This window comes from Lampris incognitus, chromosome 14 (genome assembly GCF_029633865.1).
Source record: "Lampris incognitus isolate fLamInc1 chromosome 14, fLamInc1.hap2, whole genome shotgun sequence".
NCBI classification, from domain to species: domain Eukaryota; kingdom Metazoa; phylum Chordata; class Actinopteri; order Lampriformes; family Lampridae; genus Lampris; species Lampris incognitus.
In genome coordinates, this window is record NC_079224.1 from 46,559,510 (window position 1) to 46,578,403 (window position 18,894).

General features: G+C 41.3%; 3 gene segments (V, D, J or C); all 3 read left to right on the forward strand.

Annotated features, from left to right (window-relative positions):
- Positions 1–371: 371 nt before the first annotated feature.
- LOC130124487 (T cell receptor alpha variable 18-like) lies at positions 372–3,228 on the forward strand (the record flags this gene model as incomplete). The annotated part of the segment is given in 3 exon segments: positions 372–390; positions 485–804; positions 3,175–3,228. Coding segments are annotated over 3 exon segments (393 nt in total), but the record flags the coding sequence as incomplete, so codon positions are not given.
- A 3,210-nt stretch (positions 3,229–6,438) lies between these two features.
- On the forward strand, positions 6,439–6,955 carry LOC130124488 (T cell receptor alpha variable 18-like; the record flags this gene model as incomplete). The annotated part of the segment is given in 2 exon segments: positions 6,439–6,457; positions 6,552–6,955. Coding segments are annotated over 2 exon segments (423 nt in total), but the record flags the coding sequence as incomplete, so codon positions are not given.
- A 6,284-nt stretch (positions 6,956–13,239) lies between these two features.
- Positions 13,240–13,660, forward strand: LOC130124226 (T cell receptor alpha variable 14/delta variable 4-like; the record flags this gene model as incomplete). The annotated part of the segment is given in 2 exon segments: positions 13,240–13,258; positions 13,353–13,660. Coding segments are annotated over 2 exon segments (327 nt in total), but the record flags the coding sequence as incomplete, so codon positions are not given.
- Positions 13,661–18,894: the final 5,234 nt, after the last annotated feature.

Genomic DNA, 18,894 nt, shown 5'->3' on the forward strand with positions numbered 1-18,894 from the left:
ACTAACAACAACAAAAAAAGTCCAAATAATAAAAATCTCCAACATTAAATGTGTGAATTATTTGCAGATTCACCAAAATAGAATCACACAAATAATAATAACATAACACTTGTTCATTGTTTTAAAGACAATTCCTCTCAACAGGAATATGATGTAAAATGTGTTGTACTGTCTGAACCTGTCAGCAGCAGTAATAACAGGGGATTGGTCATCAGCCCTGTCACTCTGAACAAGCCCCTCCTTCAAATCTACCACTTAGTGTTGGAGCTAAAACAAGGTTCCACAGTGAGACACAGGAAGTCCTCTCTGGTCACTGGAGCTCATAGTTACTGAACAGAAGAGCTATGAGCTTCCTGCTCATCTCACTGCTGTTGGCTGCTATGTGCTTTGGTAGGACACAACTCTTGGTTTGCTTGTTATTAATCTGAACTTTGTCTTGTTGATTCTTTTCCTCATACTGACACCGTCTGTTGTTGTCCCACAGAATGCAGAGCTCAAAAAGACAACGTGCTCCAACCCAAAGGAGGTGTGACTGTTGGTGAGGGAGAGACAGTAACACTGGACTGTCACTATAACACCAGTGGCTCAAATCCATTTCTTTACTGGTACAGACAGGCTGCAGACGACAAGCCCACATTCATTCTGAGCCGCTCTAGGTTTGGATCAGGGAACACAGCGGACGGGTTCAAGGAGAGATTGGATTCCAGCCTGGATTCCAGCTCAAGATCAGTTCCTCTGAAGATCCAGAGTCTGCAGCTGTCTGACTCTGCTGTGTACTACTGTGCTCTGAGGCCCACAGTGACAGGAAACTGCAAAACGTACTACAAAAACCTTTGGAGGGTCTATCAAGAATCCAGAGACAGCGCAATGATAATCCAGATCCACTAGAGGGCAGTATTCACATTTTAAAGACTTTGGTTCCTTGCTGAAGAAAAACACCTTGGACAGTTTGACAAGCCAGCTTCCTACAACTGCTGATTTGTCCAATGTGTCAATACAACATTCAAAAACAGTTTATTCTGCATTGAAACGTTAAACTGTCTTGATAAAGAAAAGTATGAATGTCTTCTGTAGATTCGTTTAACAAATTCTGCATTGTATTCTAGTCTTAGAAGAAAAATAACTTGATGGAAGTCAGAGCTTGGTGGTTCCTTGATGGAAGCGAGACTGCTTGACTAATCCATGGGACAAGTAGCAGTGTGTATGGTGACAGGTGAGTGGTGGTGTTTAGTCCTGCTTATTTAACAGCTATTCTTTCAAGACTCATTATTTTAGCTCCCTGTCTTACTTTTGAAAACGCATACAAAACATGGTGTTCCCTGGTCGTCACTATAAATCGTTCACCACTGTGATGAGAGTCATCACTTCTGTTCACTTGACAGTGAGGAGTTCCACCAGGGGGAGTTAGTGCGTGGGAGGATCACGCTAATCCCCCCCCGACCAGGCGCCCCGATCGACCAGAGGAGGCGCTAGTGCAGCGACCAGGACACATACCCACATCTGGCTTCCCACTCGCAGACACGGCCAATTGTGTCTGTAGGGAGCAAGCCGGAGGTAACACGGGGACTCGATCCAGCGATCCCCGTGTTGCTAAGCAACGGAATAGTCCGCTACGCTACCCGGATGCCCTGAGAGTAGTCATTTTAAATGAAGGCTTTATTTGGTTTTAAACCACAACAGTTGGTTTCTACCTTGTCTGTTCTTCACATGGCTTGTGGGCCTGTACGTTCACTGAATGTTGTGCTGGGATGTAACGTGCAATGTATCTTAGGATGCTTTATTTGTTTGTTTGTTTGTTTATTTCTTAATTTATTTATTCTTTTAATTTGTAATTTGTGATATTGGGCTACACAAACCAAATTGACTTGACTTGACTGTGCATATTTATCTTTTGCCTGGTCCTCGTGTGACTCTGCTTGGATGGCCACACGATGGCGCCAGTGTGCATCTCTTGCCCATGTACTGTTCTGTCTCTTGTCTCTGACATACTGCTGCTTGCTGCTTGTGTGTGAGCTTGTGTATGGTCTGGGTAGATTGTGGAACTGAATTGTCCTTCTGGGAGAAATAAAGTTGTCTGAATGTGAATCTGAAGTACACAGTGCAGACAAACCTTATGGCTCTGCTGAGAGTGAGCATCAGGTATTTTAAGTACACATTGGGTCAGCACATGTTCAACAGGTTGATTTTACACTTGGCCCAGCAAATGCCCCCATTCATAATGTACCCCCCCACCCCCAAAACAAAAGAAAAAAGAAAAAGAAGAGTGGCTGATAACACTGGAGGGTGAACATTTTCAGCATGATGGGGGAGATGTTGGGGGAGGAGAGGGAGGAGAGTAAGTCAGCAGATCTGCTGTTTCATCTGATAGTGAAAAAACGTGTGATTTAGTGTGGATATGCAACTGCATCCACTTTGGACATCAGCCGGTTGGTTTCTTCAGCCATGACGTCATCAAAGTGACTTCGTCAGCCTCTGAGACAAAGAGACTGACAGTCTCCTAGATGAATGATGACACGTTTCTCCCATAAAACCTTGTGTCCAGATGAACTGATTCAACTTTTCTGGGATTCTACAGCTGGATGATTGAGCAGGCATCAACATATTCATGTGTAGTATTCTAGTTTTAGAAGAAACACAACAATAAATCCCATACTGTCTCACATATAAACCCAACCACAAAAGATAAACTACACGATGACAGGAGAAGAAAGCCAACCTGAAGGTAATATAAAATATTTAATAATAATAACTCTATTCTATCAACATTCCTTTAAGGTGAGATTATCCTTAAACCATGATTAATTGATTGTTTTATTTGAATATTCTTAATAACCTATCTGGACAGTGACTTGTAATAAGTTGTCAGAGTTGATCCAGTCATTGTTTCCTCTTCAGCAGGAAGTGGAGTTTGACAGACAGGGAAACAGATCAGATCTCTGAAACCAGCACATCTTTAACTAGGTGATTGTTGCTGTGCCACAGTTTCTGTTTGACGTCTGACATCAGCCATGCAGTTCCTCCATCACTTGTTTTATTCACTGGCTTTACTGGTAAGAAACACGTTGGCAGCTCAGTATTTGTTAAACTATGAATCCCTTTTTAACAGAAAATAATGAGATAGATTCAATATATGACATGATTATTGACTTTTTAATCATTTCTTCCCATCTGCAGGTTCCAGTTATCAGCAAACCATCCAGTCCCTCCAAGACAGAGTACATGGTCTAGAAGGTGCCAAAGTTACTCTCTCCTGTAAATACTCCTCAGCAAACTACTTATTTTGGTATCGCCAGGACTCAGGAGAACCACCACAGTTTCTAATATCCTCCTATAAATCAGGTTCAATAATAAACAGAGCAGATACAAACTCCAGACTGTCTGTTAAAGTGAATGAGACTCAAATGGATGTGGAGATGTCCTCTGCTGCAGTGACAGACTCTGCTGTGTACTACTGTGCTGTGAGGCCCACAGTGACAGGAAACCCAGAGTCACTGTACACAAACCTGACAGTGTCTGACAGAACATTTACACACTTCAGCTGCTTCTGACCTTTAATAGCTGATCAATCAGCAGATCAAACAAGGTCACTAAAAACAGTAGTTAGTATCGTATCTAGTAGTTAGTATCTCTACTCATAGCATGACCATGGAGGATCCTTGTTTCTGGTTGATGGAAGGTTTGCGTCAAAACCTGTTAATGCACACATAGTTCAGCTCAAGGTTAAATATTGTTATAAATTCACACGCAGGACAAAAGGTCGGTGTTAAACATCTTGATTTAGTATTGAGCCCAATTAACATTCAACATTTTAGCTTAACGGCTAACTTTTTGTTCATAATATTTTACTGCTGAGTTCAAAACATTCATTACAAAAAATTAAATGTTGTTCTTCTAATATCTTGCCAATTGATCATTGTATAAGCAGAATATTTCAATCCAAGTTGTGTGATAAAGAATTTTTACATTCTCCGCTTTGTGTCATGTGGTTCTTTATTTTGTATTGTAGTTTAAAATACTTTCACGCATAACTTGACATGGATTATGTCTTGCTAATTCTGTCCCTCCTTTGTTATATCTTAGGAAAATATTACTGATGGCCATTGTCTATTTAAATAGGGGCACTTGACAAGGAGGACCTTTCTTTCCACAGTTTTTGTCTCTGTCATGGTTGGTGAGACTTATTGACTTTGGGTCATGTTCAGAAACCATTTAATAATTATAATGACTTATCTTATTCTATGTCGTCCTGTTTAGATCAACACATTTATCATTTCTTAAAATGTAAGAATCACCTTATTTATTTTTTTATTTATTTTTTTAGTAAAGAGAACAAAGAGGTGAAGGGTCCATCACGACATTAATTTCTAAACCTCCACCACTATAACACTACACAGACCAAGACAAGGGGAGGAGTTAGAGAACTGAATGTCAAAGACTTCATGTTGGAACTGAAGAGGTGCTGAGTTATTTTCACTTGGTGATTCAATACACTTCAGTCATGATGTTACTCCATTTAATCTGGCTGATGATATCTACCTTTCATACTGGTAAATATGAAATGGAAGAACATATATCCTAATATTATCCATAAGGTATTTCCATGAACTATTGTGTTTGTAAAAATCCATGTGTCTGTCTAGGGCTCTCTGAGGATTCAGTTACACCATTTCATGATAGAATTCTGGCTTTGGAAGGAGACAGGGTCACTCTCTCCTGCAACTACTCCGTCTCTTCACCGAACCTTTTCTGGTATCGACAGTACTCCAGCTCACCTCCACAGCTTCTCATCACGGACTATTCAGAGAAAGAACCAGGGTTGACTCTTAAGCATGAGAGAGAAAGAAAAGCGTTTCATCTGGAGATGTCCTCTGCTGCAGTGACAGACTCTGCTGTGTACTACTGTGCTGTGAGGCCCACAGTGACAGGAAACCCAGAGTCACTGTACACAAACCTGACAGTGTCTGACAGAACATTTACACACTTCAGCTGCTTCTGTCATTTAACAGCAGAACAATCAAGGAGAGTTTTCATACCCACATAATGAAAATAATGTATCAGAGTTCATAACTGGACTACTGCTTGTGGACTTTGTTAGATACAGCCGTATTTATATATAAGTTTAACTAAATATAACTTGTTGTTCATTCAGTGGAACTGGATTAGTGTTTTCTTTCCCTCCTCTATGTATTTTGTTACTATAACTGTGGATGAGATGTGGTCATGGCTTTGATGCATCTTCAGGACACCATCAGGATATTATTTGACAATGTTCATGATCAATGTTTCTCATTAACTTGATAGAGACGGTTGGACCTCCACCTTCCTATGACATTAGTTACATCACATGAATGACTGACTTCAAGCCTTTAACTTTAGTTTTCATGGTGGCTGGAGTCTGGTTTCAGGACTCATGTCTTTGTTTACTTGTTGTCATTTAGTCCATTCAGGTTCTTCATAGTGATGAAGAGTCATGTAGAGCTGAGTGGAATCACAGCTGAATCCTCAAGGATACACTGAGATGCTAAAACTTCTTCAAATTATGAAAACAGATCAACAGTCTGAGGATGATTTTAGGTTTCAGACATCTACAATTAAAATGATGAGGGAAAAACAAACCTTTATTTCTTTCCAAATACTCCATCAGCTTTGCTGTGATTCCATCAGTTTATTAGCACATCACACCCCACACTCTTTAATGACACAGGATGAATGTACTTTTCCAAAACAAAGATTTCTGAATTTTTATTATCTATGTTATTCATAACACAACGCAATTATTCTTCAGGTGTTCTTCATAAAAGGCAAAAGAAAAAAAACAAAAACAAAAAACAAAACAAAACACAAACAAAAACAAAATCCAAATAATAAATAGCTCAAATTTTAAATATTTGAATATTAAATGTCTTTCATTTTCAAAGATGAACCAAAATGGATTCAACTTTATAAGAATCACATAAATAAGAACAACATAATACGTATTGATTGTTTTAAAGACAAGTCCCCTCAACAGGAATATGATGTAACTTATACATTTTAACTTATTTTAAACTTATTTTTAGCTGGGTCTTCATGTGGGTATATCTTATACTGTGTTTGCTGCGTTTGTCTGTGTCTGTCTTGCACTGTTTGGTGAAGCCACAGCCCTCATTTCATTTTTAACATGTGCCTGCACATTGTTTTTAATGACAATAAAATTGAATTGAATTGAATTGAATTGAATGTAAAACGTGTTTTACTGTCTGAACCTGTCAGCAGCAGTAATAACAGGGGATTGGTCATCAGCCCTGTCACTCTGAACAAGCCCCGCCTTCAAATCTACCACTTAGTGTTGGAGCTAAAACAAGGTTCCACAGTGAGACACAGGAAGTCCTCTCTGGTCACTGGAGCTCATAGTTACTGAACAGAAGAGCTATGAGCTTCCTGCTCATCTCACTGCTGTTGGCTGCTATGTGCTTTGGTAGGACACAACTCTTTGTTTGCTTGTTATTAATCTGAACTTTGTCTTGTTGATTCTTTTCCTCACACTGACACCGTCTGTTGTTGTCCCACAGAATGCAGAGCTCAAAAAGACAACGTGCTCCAAACCAAAGGAGGTGTGACTGTTAGTGAGGGAGAGACAGTAACACTGGACTGTCACTATAACACCAGTGGCTCAAATACATATCTTTACTGGTACAGACAGGCTGCAGACGACAAGCCCACATTCATTCTGAGCCGCTTTTCTGTTGGATCAGGGAACACAGCGGACGGGTTCAAGGAGAGATTTGATTCCAGCCTGGATTCCAGCTCAAGATCAGTTCCTCTGAAGATCCAGAGTCTGCAGCTGTCTGACTCTGCTGTGTACTACTGTGCTCTGAGGCCCACAGTGACAGGAAACTGCAAGACGTACTACAAAAACCTTTGGAGCGTATATCAAGAATCCAGAGACAAAACAATGTTAAACCACATCCACTAGAGGGCAGTATTCATATTTTAATCTCATCGGCTACTTCTTGAAGAAAAACACATTGGACAGTTTGACAGGTCACCTTCCTACAACTGCTGATTCGTCCAATGTGTCAATCCAACATTCAAAAACATTTTAATCTGCGTTGAAACATTAAACTGTCTTGATGAAGAAAATTATTAATGTCTTATGTAGTTTTATTTAACAAATGGTACAGTCCTGTATTGATTCTAGTGTTAGGAGAAAAATAACTGTAAATCCCATACTGTCTCACATATAAACCAAAAGAAATAAAATACAAATAAAATAAAAGAATAAACCAAAAAACTAAATGACGTAAAGACAAAACGGCTCATTTAAAGGTAATATAAAATATGAAATTATAATATTAATGCTATTCAATTCATTAAAGATTAGATTAACCTTAAACCAGCATATTTTGATTGTTTTATTTGTATATTCTTGCTAAACCGATCTGGCCAGTGAATTGTAATGAGCGATCAAAGGGAGAGATCAGGACCTAAACTCGAAGGCCTCACACAGGAAGGCAAGGCCTTCACGAGATACTTTACCGAACGAAGGATGGGTTTTGTTTTCGAGTGACTGGTGAGTCCTACCCTATTAATTATCTATAGAGTTGATTAAGATTGTTGTTGACAGTGCTTGAATTTGCGGCTGTGAGATTTATCACCTAATTTTTGCAGCACGCCCTACACACTTCTCTATGTGACTGACTGTTTAAATCCCTCATTTCCCTCCCATAGCCTCTGTTTCCACCGATGGTTTCACCCCACAGGACTGTTTTGTCCGATAGCTCCCCCCACTGGCCTCATCAGTCATTAACCCTCTAACCAGGAGTTTTCCCCATACAGACTACTATTAGGCACCAGGGCCTCTTATCCACATGACATATTACGACTTGACCTGGATGTGGACCACAGTGTGCTAACTCCACTAGTTAAATCAGGTGTTTATACGTGCACAACCTGTCAGAAGTTTGCCCTTTACAATATCCGATCTATTCCCAACAAAGCCCCTCAGGTCAATAACGCCATCACAGAGCACAAACTGGACTATGTATGTCTGACGGAAACCTGCCAGTCACAGAATGACTTTCTAGAGCTAAATTCAGCAACTTTGTTTACATATGCAAACCTCGGTCTTCAGGCAGAGGAGGCGGCCTTGTGCAGATTCATTGTGATAGTATAAAACCAACACCACTCTCTCTACTTGATCACTCTTCCTTTGAACCGCTGGCTGTTAAGCTCTATGGACCTTCACCCACCATTGTTGCTGCTCTGTACAGACCACCTAAGGCTGGAATATTTTTATCACTAAACACTCAACAGTTTTAACCACCCTTATTACAACGTCTCCCTATTTAATCCTAATGGAGGGTTTATAAATGTTCATTTTGATAACACTGCGTGGTGATGCTAAGGGACCACTCGAAGACACACGTCTGTTAGCATACACTTCTTTACTTGAACAACCCACGTCACACTCCTCCTCCCCTCTTACAATCACTTACATCCTATCTTGTCCTCTAGCTCCCCCTACTGTCCTCCAAATGCATCAACTTAAGACGTCACATATCCCCTTTGCAAAAGATAACATTTATATCATCACCAACTATACAATCACTGCGGTGCTTACGCTGAACTGCATTAGCTATAAACACTCTTACAATAACAACAGAATACCACCTTGACCATAAAACAAATAACAGTTTCGAAATAACAGTCTCATGCAGGCAATACTAGGTCATTAAAAAATAACAGATTTGAAATAACAGTTTCACACAGACAGTACTAGGTCTATAAGAAATAACAGTCTCAAAATAACAGTTTCATACCAACAATAGGCTATTCTTGTTTTAGTTTACCGTCCCCACATAGCATAGCCCTGTGCCCAAGCAGGCGGCCTCCTGACCCTGACCTCTCGCAGAGGGGGCTGAGCATGTAGTGGGTCAGGCTGGACTCAGCTACAGTCTATGTCAGGCCCCTGACCCTGAAGGGGTAGGGCAGACACGAGATAGGATGCATTCCAGGTGCGCCCATAAGACAGCCTGTAAGTGTACTGGCCTCTTTGGTCATGCATCTGAAGAGGGGAAGAGTACTTTGACTGTCTCTTGCGTAGTTTACCTGGTCTCCTAACTCTGACCCAAGACCCAGGAGGAAAGTGCACCGCTTTTGCTCCTCTCTTCATGTCTGCATACTCCTTCATCTTCCTCTGCTTCTCTTTCACTGTTTGTGCTGTGTTTTGTGCTTGTAGGGATGTGACAGGCTGTGATTTGTGGAGGCCTGTCACATGGAGTTTGGTGTGTGTCTGAAGTCCGTGCAACAGCTCTGCAGGGGAGCATTGAGTGGTGGCATGCCTGGTTACCCTGCAGAAAGTCTCTGGTTGATGCTGTCCACTCCTTTCCTTCTATTTTCGCAGTCAGCAGACTATACTTCAGACATCGATTAAATCTCTCAATTTCCCCATTGGCCTGGGGGCAGTAGAGTGAGGAGTGTTTGTGTGCAATTCCCCTGTCCTTGTGAAAGGATTCAAATTCCTGTGAAATCAGTTGACTGCCATTGTCTGAGATGAACTCTTTTGGGTTTCCTACCCTGCTGAACACTGTAGACAGGAAGTGGATCACTGGATTAATGGCGTATGACACAGTGGCATGTAGAGTTCCACTCAGGGGAATAGGATTGCCTCCATAACTCACAAGTTTCAGTGTCGGGTGTACTCAGTGGGGCGTTTGGGAAAAGTTGCATTAACATTGTACTTGGAAGGATTGAAACGGCAGAGCCCGTGTCCAGCAAAAGTTCCACATTTTGTGTTGTCTGCCCCTCAACAGCCATCTGTACTGTGCACATTATTTTATTCCCAGTGTGAGCTACAGTGTCTACATTTAATATAGTCACTTCAGACACAGTGCTCTCTACTTGTTCCACATCATCTGTAATTCCACTTACTCTCTTTGCCCCCCTACACACCTTTGCAAAATGCCCCTGTTTCCTGCAGTTATTACAGCGGGCCGTCCTGGCGGGGCAAGATGGGTAGGACGCTTTATGGTGGCGTGCTCCACATCTGAAGCATGTTAGCCCTTGTCTCGTGGCGTTGTCTCTCGTGGACACTGGCGGTCCCCTGGTTGTGTCCACCAGCTGCACACCCACAGCTGTCGCGGGCGGCGCTGCAGCCGCAGTTCCCCGGTCCATGATTTTAGCGTTCAATGTGACGGATTCAATTAGTCCAGCAATAGTCACAGCCTTTTCCAGAGTTAGGGGCACCTCCAGCAGCAAACGCTCTCTTATCTGATTGGAGTTAGTCTTTTCCACCAACTGGTCCCGTAGCACGTCATCCTCAAACGTTTTAGAGTCGCACGTAGCAGCAAGTTCTCTCAGCGCGGACACGTACCGTGCCACTGATTCTCCGTGATGCTGACTCCGTTGTCTAAACTTATATCTTTCAGCCACCACCTTAACAGCAGTGTAGCACTGTAGATGTTGACAGTTGACTAGGACCAGTTCTAGGTACGTAGGAGCAGTTTATAACTAGCATCAAATGATTGCAGACCACAGACCAGGGAATAAAGTTTGAACTACCGGCTTGTTTTTATATAAAGAATTGTAAACATAGACAGAGAAACATACACAATTACACAATAACACAGTGAGAATGGATAAATTCCTTGAAACCTCTTGTTTTATGATTTAACCCTTATTAAACCACTATTTTGAGTTTCAGATATTTTAGATAGATATTTTAGTTCTAATTTAGGATCCTTTAATTCTAATTTGACGTTATCTATTTTTTGAGTTGACAAATTATGTTAATTTGTTTTATGTTCTATTTTTTTCCATTGGGCCTTTAAGTTTCAGATCTAATTTCCATTAACCTAAGTTACTTAACCAGTAAATCAGAATGCCAAAAGTAACACACAACTGCATTACCCCATGAACAGTATGAATGAGTAATAAACTCAGCCGATACTGCGATTAACAATACAATATCAGATCAAAAATCAAAATCAATAATCAATGTAGGCTATAATCGGTCCTTTTTGGAAAGTCCGTTGTTGCTCCAATGAGCCCAACTACGTTTTGCAGTAACAAACTGGAAGTTTCTGTCCTACCACAATCCAGGTGCTCGAATCTGTAGGCTGCTGTCCTGAGAATGAGCTGTCTGCAGCCGCAGACAGACCACGTGGATCCAGCAGGGCTCCTATAGGTGGCTCGCCATCTTGTTTCCAGCTTGGGGTAAGAAACACCAAGCGCGATCTTCCCAATCCAAGAAAAACCTGGCCTGGATTATAACAGGCGCATCACACACGCAAAGACATTAGTTTACATATCTCTCAATAAAAGAATCAAAAGAAAACAACAGAAGTAGCGACTGACATGGTCAATCTACCCACCGCTAAAACGTGACGCAGTTTAATTTCTGTGCTAATACGCCATGCTGCTGCGGCCTAGCTGGAAGGAGCTAGCTTAGCAACTCGGTTTGCACAAAAGAAAAACACATTCTGAGTTCGGTTCACAAAAGAAAAACACATTCTGAGTTCGGTTCACAAAAGAAAAACACATTCTGAATTCGGTTCACGAAAGAAAAACGTGGCTCCTCAACAATCTTTACACAAGTTATGATCCACAACATAACGGAGCTACTTATAGCTTTAACTAGCCTATGCACACAGACATTGTAAACGGACAAGTTCGGCTAGTTAGCATCGGCTAGTTAGCATCGGCTAGTTAGCAGTTGACTCACCAAGTCCTGGACGACACTCGGACACAACACAAAACCCAGGGCTCGGAGGAGGACCAGACCAACAAAACACTCAGCTTGGATAAAGAAAGAACCAACTGTAGCTCGCTGCCATTTCAAAGCAGAATCTTCTATCTCTCGTTCCAGCGGCTTCTCTCAAGCGTCTGCCTGGCGTTCTGAAACCGGGCTGCTTCTGGGACGTCCTCCCTCTCGAGCAAGGCAGCTGATTGGCTAATCGGCACTGCACGCGCTGCGTTCAAAGAAATAGCAATCTGAACCAACAATATCAATATGAATTTATCGGTACCACGAATTACTTATCTACTGTTCACTATTTATTTGCAAAATGAATAATTATGATTATTTATTATTGTAAACTACTAATAAGACACATTAGCCCCCTAGCTAACGGGTCTGACCCTTTAGCCGAGCGGTTAGTGACGTCGTCTTGTGGTGCAGTACACCACAAGGCGACGTCATTATTTATTTTGTCTTACTGACATTGAGAGAGAGGTTGTTATCATGGCACCATATGGTTAAATCTTCCACTTCCCTCATATAGGCCGTCTCATCACTGTCACTTATTACTCCAATCACTGTGGTGTCATCTGTGAATACAATGATGCTGTTGTTGTCATGTTTGGCTACACAGTCGTGTGTAAATAGACTGTACATTAGGGGGCCTAGACATCAGCCCTGAGGTGTGCCAGTCTGAAGAACTAATGTGGATGATTATGTTTTACCTATTCTCACAGTCTTGGACGGGCCTCTCAGGAAATCAAATGAGCAATTAGAGATAGAGTTGCCCAGACCAAGACCTCCGAGTTTCAACACCAGTTTGGATGGTACAATGATATTGAAAGCATAGCTGTAATCAATAACTTTGTCTACAACTTTATGGAGATGGTTTCACATAAACCCTTCATGTAACAATTGTTACATTACATGAACATTTGACTGGTTGACTACAAATCTTTAAGATTAGTTCTGAAGTTGGTTGGAGTTTGGTTTGATAACTCATGTCTTAATTTGTTTCTGTCCAGATAATCCAGACATTTGCAAAAGGCAGCATTTTTCTTATAAAATTTTCACAACAACTTCATGCACAGTGTTGACTGTACTTTTTTTTAAAATGTCCATGTTATTCACAACATATTGCACTTAGTTCACATCCACTCAAGTAAAAACATGTTATTCACAACATATTGCACTTAGTTCACATCCACTCAAGTAAAAACAGACAACCAAACAACCCAATTCATGACTTAAAAAGATAGGTAGACAAATGTTTGATGCAACTGTAGAAGTTGAATAATAAGACGTGTTCATTGTTTTAAAGGCAATTCCCCTCAACAGGAATATGATCTAAAATATCTTGTACTGTCTGAACCTGTCAGCAAGCCCCTCCTTCAAATCTACCACTTAGTGTTGGAGCTAAAACAAGGTTCCACAGTGAGACACAGGAAGTCCTCTCTGGTCACTGGAGCTCATAGTTACTGAACAGAAGAGCTATGAGCTTCCTGCTCATCTCACTGCTGTTGGCTGCTATGTGCTTTGGTAGGACACAACTCTTGGTTTGCTTGTTATTAATCTGAACTTTGTCTTGTTGATTCTTTTCCTCACACTGACACCGTCTGTTGTTGTCCCACAGAATGCAGAGCTCAAAAAGACAACGTGCTCCAACCCAAAGGAGATGTGACTGTTAGTGAGGGAGAGACAGTAACACTGGACTGTCACTATAACACCAGTCAATCAAGTCCATCTCTTTTCTGGTACAGACAGGCTGCAGACGACAAGCCCACATTCATTCTGAAACCCTATTCTTATGGATCAGGGAACACAGCGGACGGGTTCAAGGAGAGATTTGATTCCAGCCTGGATTCCAGCTCAAGATCAGTTCCTCTGAAGATCCAGAGTCTGCAGCTGTCTGACTCTGCTGTGTACTACTGTGCTCTGAGGCCCACAGTGACAGGAAACTGCAAGACGTACTACAAAAACCTTTGGAGTGTCTATCAAGGATCCAGAGACAGCGCAATGTTAACACACATCCACTAGAGGGCAGTATTCACATTCTAATCTCATCGGCTCCTCGTTGAAGCAGAAAACATCAAATTTCTTAATGAAGTTGTGAAAACAGTGATTGTCAAATAAGTTGAAGTAAATGAATACTGAATAAATAGTTAACTACTTATTGAATTGAATGAGGTTCATCAAAATTAATGATACTATTATATGATAGCAAACAACAACTAACAGTTATGACGAAACAAAATACTCATGTGTTCCAAGTCAGAATGAGGCGAATTTCTCCTTTTAACAAACTTGGTAACTGTGTGTTAAAATATCATATACATGTTAGTGAAGATTCAATCGTACTGGGAATAAAACAGGTTTAATAATAAAACATTATATACTGTACCGTCTAACCCTAAATAAACCATCTGAAGTGCACCATCACACCATCCCATCCTTCAGCATGGAAACCTGTCCAGGTCCAGGATTGGGACCCTGGCTTCATCTGTGGCTCCTCCCCTTGACTAGAGAGGAAGCTGCAGGCAGAGAGCTGTTTATTCCAACCTGTAAAGATCTGACCCATCACAGCTCATCAGAGACACCACTACTTTCACATCACAACATTCATCCAGTAGATTTTCTCTGAACAACCACGATGACGCTCATCACAATTTTACTGTTCTCAGCTTTTGTCAGTATGCAAACACTTCCATAATAAAACAGGAAGCTATGTGTTTTATTTCATGTGTTTTTTCACGTTATTTCTTCATGGTGTTTTTGTGAATGTAATCAGTCTGGTGTCTGGTAGGTGACACCTATGAAGACGCCTCACTGCCACCAGTTGTGAGCTGTTTTCAGTGTAGGGTCACAGTGTTATTCTCTCCTGTAATTATACACTTCAAACTGATAATATTCAGTGGTACCAACAGAAAGCTAGATCTATTCCCACTTTCCTTCTCCTGGTCACAGACACAGCAGTACCGTCTGTAGTCGAAGCAACACCTCCTCATCCTCGACTTGCTGTTAGACTGAATGAAAGGAGAAACCGAGTAGAAGTGGAGATGTCCTCTGCTGCAGTGACGGACTCTGCTCTGTACTACTGTGCTGAGGCCCACAGGGACAGGAGACCCAGAGTCACTGTAATAAAACAGCACATCACCAGAGACTCCAAACACAACAACTCACATATGTATTTGGTTATAGTGCCACCTGCTGGACTCTCCTGAACGATGACAGCATTTTCAGGATACTGATTTAAGACAAGAGGAGGAGCAAAGTTCCCCCTCAGTGCTTATGACTGAATTTTTACTTTGAATCTTTAAAAGGAGAATCATTCCTGTCCAGCTTCCTCTCACTTTCTACCCTTCCTCAAGTTAGCTTTGGTGATGCTCTCTTCTGTTATTTTATTGTGTGCCATATGGGGTAAGATATCCTGTCATATTTTTCTCAAAATCTAAGGTCACGTTTGATCTGATTATTTTTTCTTATTGTTTTAAACAACAATAAACAACAAATATACAAGCATGTTGCAAAATTTGACACGCTGAACCAAAATGTCTCTGGCATACTGATGATTGTCACTTGTCTTTGAGTTTGTGTATGGTCTGGGTAGATTGGAACACTGAACTGTCCTTCTGCAATAGATAAAGTTGTGTGAATCTGAATCTGAATGAAAATGCTTGAATTCTGTGTTTCACCTTTTTCTTCCAGCTCAGAGTTCTGCAGACACCATCAGACCAGATAAGAATACTGAAGATGTAACTGAGGGTGATGAGGTTAAACTCTCATGTAGATACAACAGTTCTAAGGTTGACACCTTGTTATGGTACCGCCAGTATCCTGGATCAGCTCCACGGTTTTTCACAATGGACTACTCAGGATACAAAACCAACGCAATATCAGAAGTGAACATCCAGCATGACAAAGAAGAGAAGCGAGTGGATTTAGAGATGTCCTCTGCTGCAGTGACAGACTCTGCTGTGTACTACTGTGCTGTGAGGCCCACAGTGACAGGAAACCCAGAGTCACTGTACACAAACCTGACAGTGTCTGACAGAACATTTACACACTTCAGCTCAAGTTCAAGTTGAAGTTCAACATTGTTGTCATGTGTGTTTAAATACAATGAAATTCTTGTGCTTTGTGCTCTCTCTGTCTTAACACAAAGGACACAAGGACACCCCCCCCCAAAAAAAACCCACAATACAGACCAACATAGACTATGTACACAGAATTCAAACATTATATACACAATATACAGTACACAATAACAAAACTATGTAAGGTGCATATGGATGCATCAACTGTTCGGCAACTTCACTGCCTGTGGAAAGAAATTATTACCGAGGTTGGTGGTGTGTGATTTGATGCTCCAGTAACGTTTTTAGGTGGAAGGAGTGAGAACAGAACATGAGCGGTGTGGTTGGTGTCCTTAATGATTTTTGGGTTTTCGTTTTGCAGCGAGTGGTGTGAATATTATGAAGTTGTGGTAGTTCCATGCCAATGATATTTGCTGCTGTTGTTTCAGTCCTTTGCAGCAGCCTGCAGTCCTGAGCAGTCAGGTTACCAAACCACACTGTGGTACAGCCTGTGAATACGCACTCCATGGTATTGAGATAAAAGTTAATAAGAGTTTATATATTCATACCAAATGTGTGCCAATGTGACGCTTCCAAAAAGATGGTCTCTGCTGTGCCTTCTTGAGGGTGCAATTGGTGTTGACAGACCATGTACTGGTGTCAGTGATGTGTAAACTGAGAACTCTAAAACTGTCCACAATTTCAACAGATTATCCAGTGATGGAAATAGGAATGTGATTTCCTTCATTCTTTCTAAAGGCAACAATGATTTCTTTTGTCTTACTGACATTTAGAGAGAGGTTGTTATCATGGCACCATATGGTTAAATCTTCCACCTCCCTCCTATAGGCCGTCTCATCACTGTCACTTATTACTCCAATCACTGTGGTGTCATCTGTGAATTCAATGATGCTGCTGTTGTTATATTTGGCTCCACAGTCATGTGTAAACAGACCGTACATTAGGGGGCCTAGACATCAGCCCTGAGGCGTGCCAGTCTGAAGAACTAATGTGGATGATTATGTTTTACCTATTCTCACAGTCTTGGACGGGCCTCTCAGGAAATCAAATGAGCAATTAGAGATAGAGTTGCCCAGACCAAGACCTCTGAGTTTCAACACCAGTTTGGATGGTACAAATGGTATTGAAAGCAGAGCTGTAATCAATATCTTTGTCTACAACTTATGGAGATGGTTTCACATAAACCCTTCATGTAACAATTGTTATATTACATGAACATTTGACTGGTTGACTACAAATCTTTAAGATTAATTCTGAAGTTGGTTGGAGTTTGGTTTGATAACTCATGTCTTAGTTTGTTTCTGTCCAGATAATCCAGACATTTGCAAAAGGCAGCATTTTTCTTATAAAAATTTCACAACAACTTTATACACAGTGTTGACTGTACATTTTTTTAAATGTCCATGTTATTTACAAAATATTGCACTTAGTTCACATCCACTCAAGTAAAAACAGACAACCAAACAACCCAATTCATGACTTCAAAAGATAGGTAGACAAATGTTTGATGCAACTGTAGAAGTTGAATATTAAGACGTGTTCATTGTTTTAAAGGGCAATTCCCCTCAACAGGAATATGATCTAAAATGTGTTGTACTGTCTGAACCTGTCAGCAAGCCCCGCCTTCAAATCTACCACTTAGCGTTGGAGCTAAAACCAGGTTCCACAGTGAGACACAGGAAGTCCTCTCTGGTCACTGGAGCTCATAGTTACTGAACAGAAGAGCTATGAGCTTCCTGCTCATCTCACTGCTGTTGGCTGCTATGTGCTTTGGTAGGACACAACTCTTTGTTTGCTTGTTATTAATCTGAACTTTGTCTTGTTGATTCTTTTCCTCTCACTGACACCGTCTGTTGTTGTCCCACAGAATGCAGAGCTCAAAAAGACAACGTGCTCCAACCCAAAGGAGATGTGACTGCAAGTGAGGGAGAGACAGTAACACTGGACTGTCACTATAACACCAGTGACTCAAGTCCATATCTTTACTGGTACAGACAGGCTGCAGACGACAAGCCCACATTCATTCTGAGCCGCTTTACTGTTGGATCAGGGACCACAGTGGACGGGTTCAAGGAGAGATTTGATTCCAACCTGGATTCCAGCTCAAGATCAGTTCCTCTGAAGATCCAGAGTCTGCAGCTGTCTGACTCTGCTGTGTACTACTGTGCTCTGAGGCCCACAGTGACAGGAAACTGCAGAACCTACTACACAAACCTTTGGAGGGTCTATCAAGAATCCAGAGACAACGCAACGATAAACCAGATCCACTAGAGGGCAGTATTCACATTTTAAAGTCTTTGGTTCCTTGCTGAAGAAAAACTCATTGGACAGTTTGACAAGCCAGCTTCCTACACCTGCTGATCTGTCCAATGTGTCAATACAACATTCAAAAACATTTTATTCTGCATTGAAACGTTAAACTGTCTTGATAAAGAAAAGTATTAATGTCTTCTGTAGATTCATTTAACAAATTCTGCATTGTATTCTAGTCTTAGAAGAAAAAAAACTTGATGGAAGTCAGAGCTTGGTGGTTACTTGATGGAAGTGAGACTGCTTGACTAATCCATGGGACAAGTAGCAGTGTGTATGGTGACAGGTGACTGGTGGTGTTTAGTCATGCTTATTTAACAGGTATTCTTTCAAGACTCATTATTTTAGCACCCTGTCTTACTTTCGAACACGCATACAAAACATCGTGTTCCCTGGTTGTCACTATAAATCGTTTACCACTGTGATGAGAGTCATGACTGAGCTGGACTGGTGCATTTTCTGCAAGGCAAATGTTTTGTACCTGATTCATTTGGCTGCCCTGGAGGAGTCGTGTCGAGAAGGAAGGGAGAGGCGGGGAACACACTCTTCTGTCGAGCTGTCAGGTTGCTTGAAAGACGAAGCGATGACAGCAAGTAGGAGAAGAACAAGCGTGCTCCTGCTGTGAAAGCACAGAGGCCTGGCTGCAATGGAAGGAGCTGTGGAGTCAAGACAAATGACATTTCTCCCAAAACTAATAGACTTTTCCCTCTCCCCCCCCTCCCTCTCTCTCCCTCTCTCTCTCTCTGCTTCTTCATCTGTGGATTGGGTACA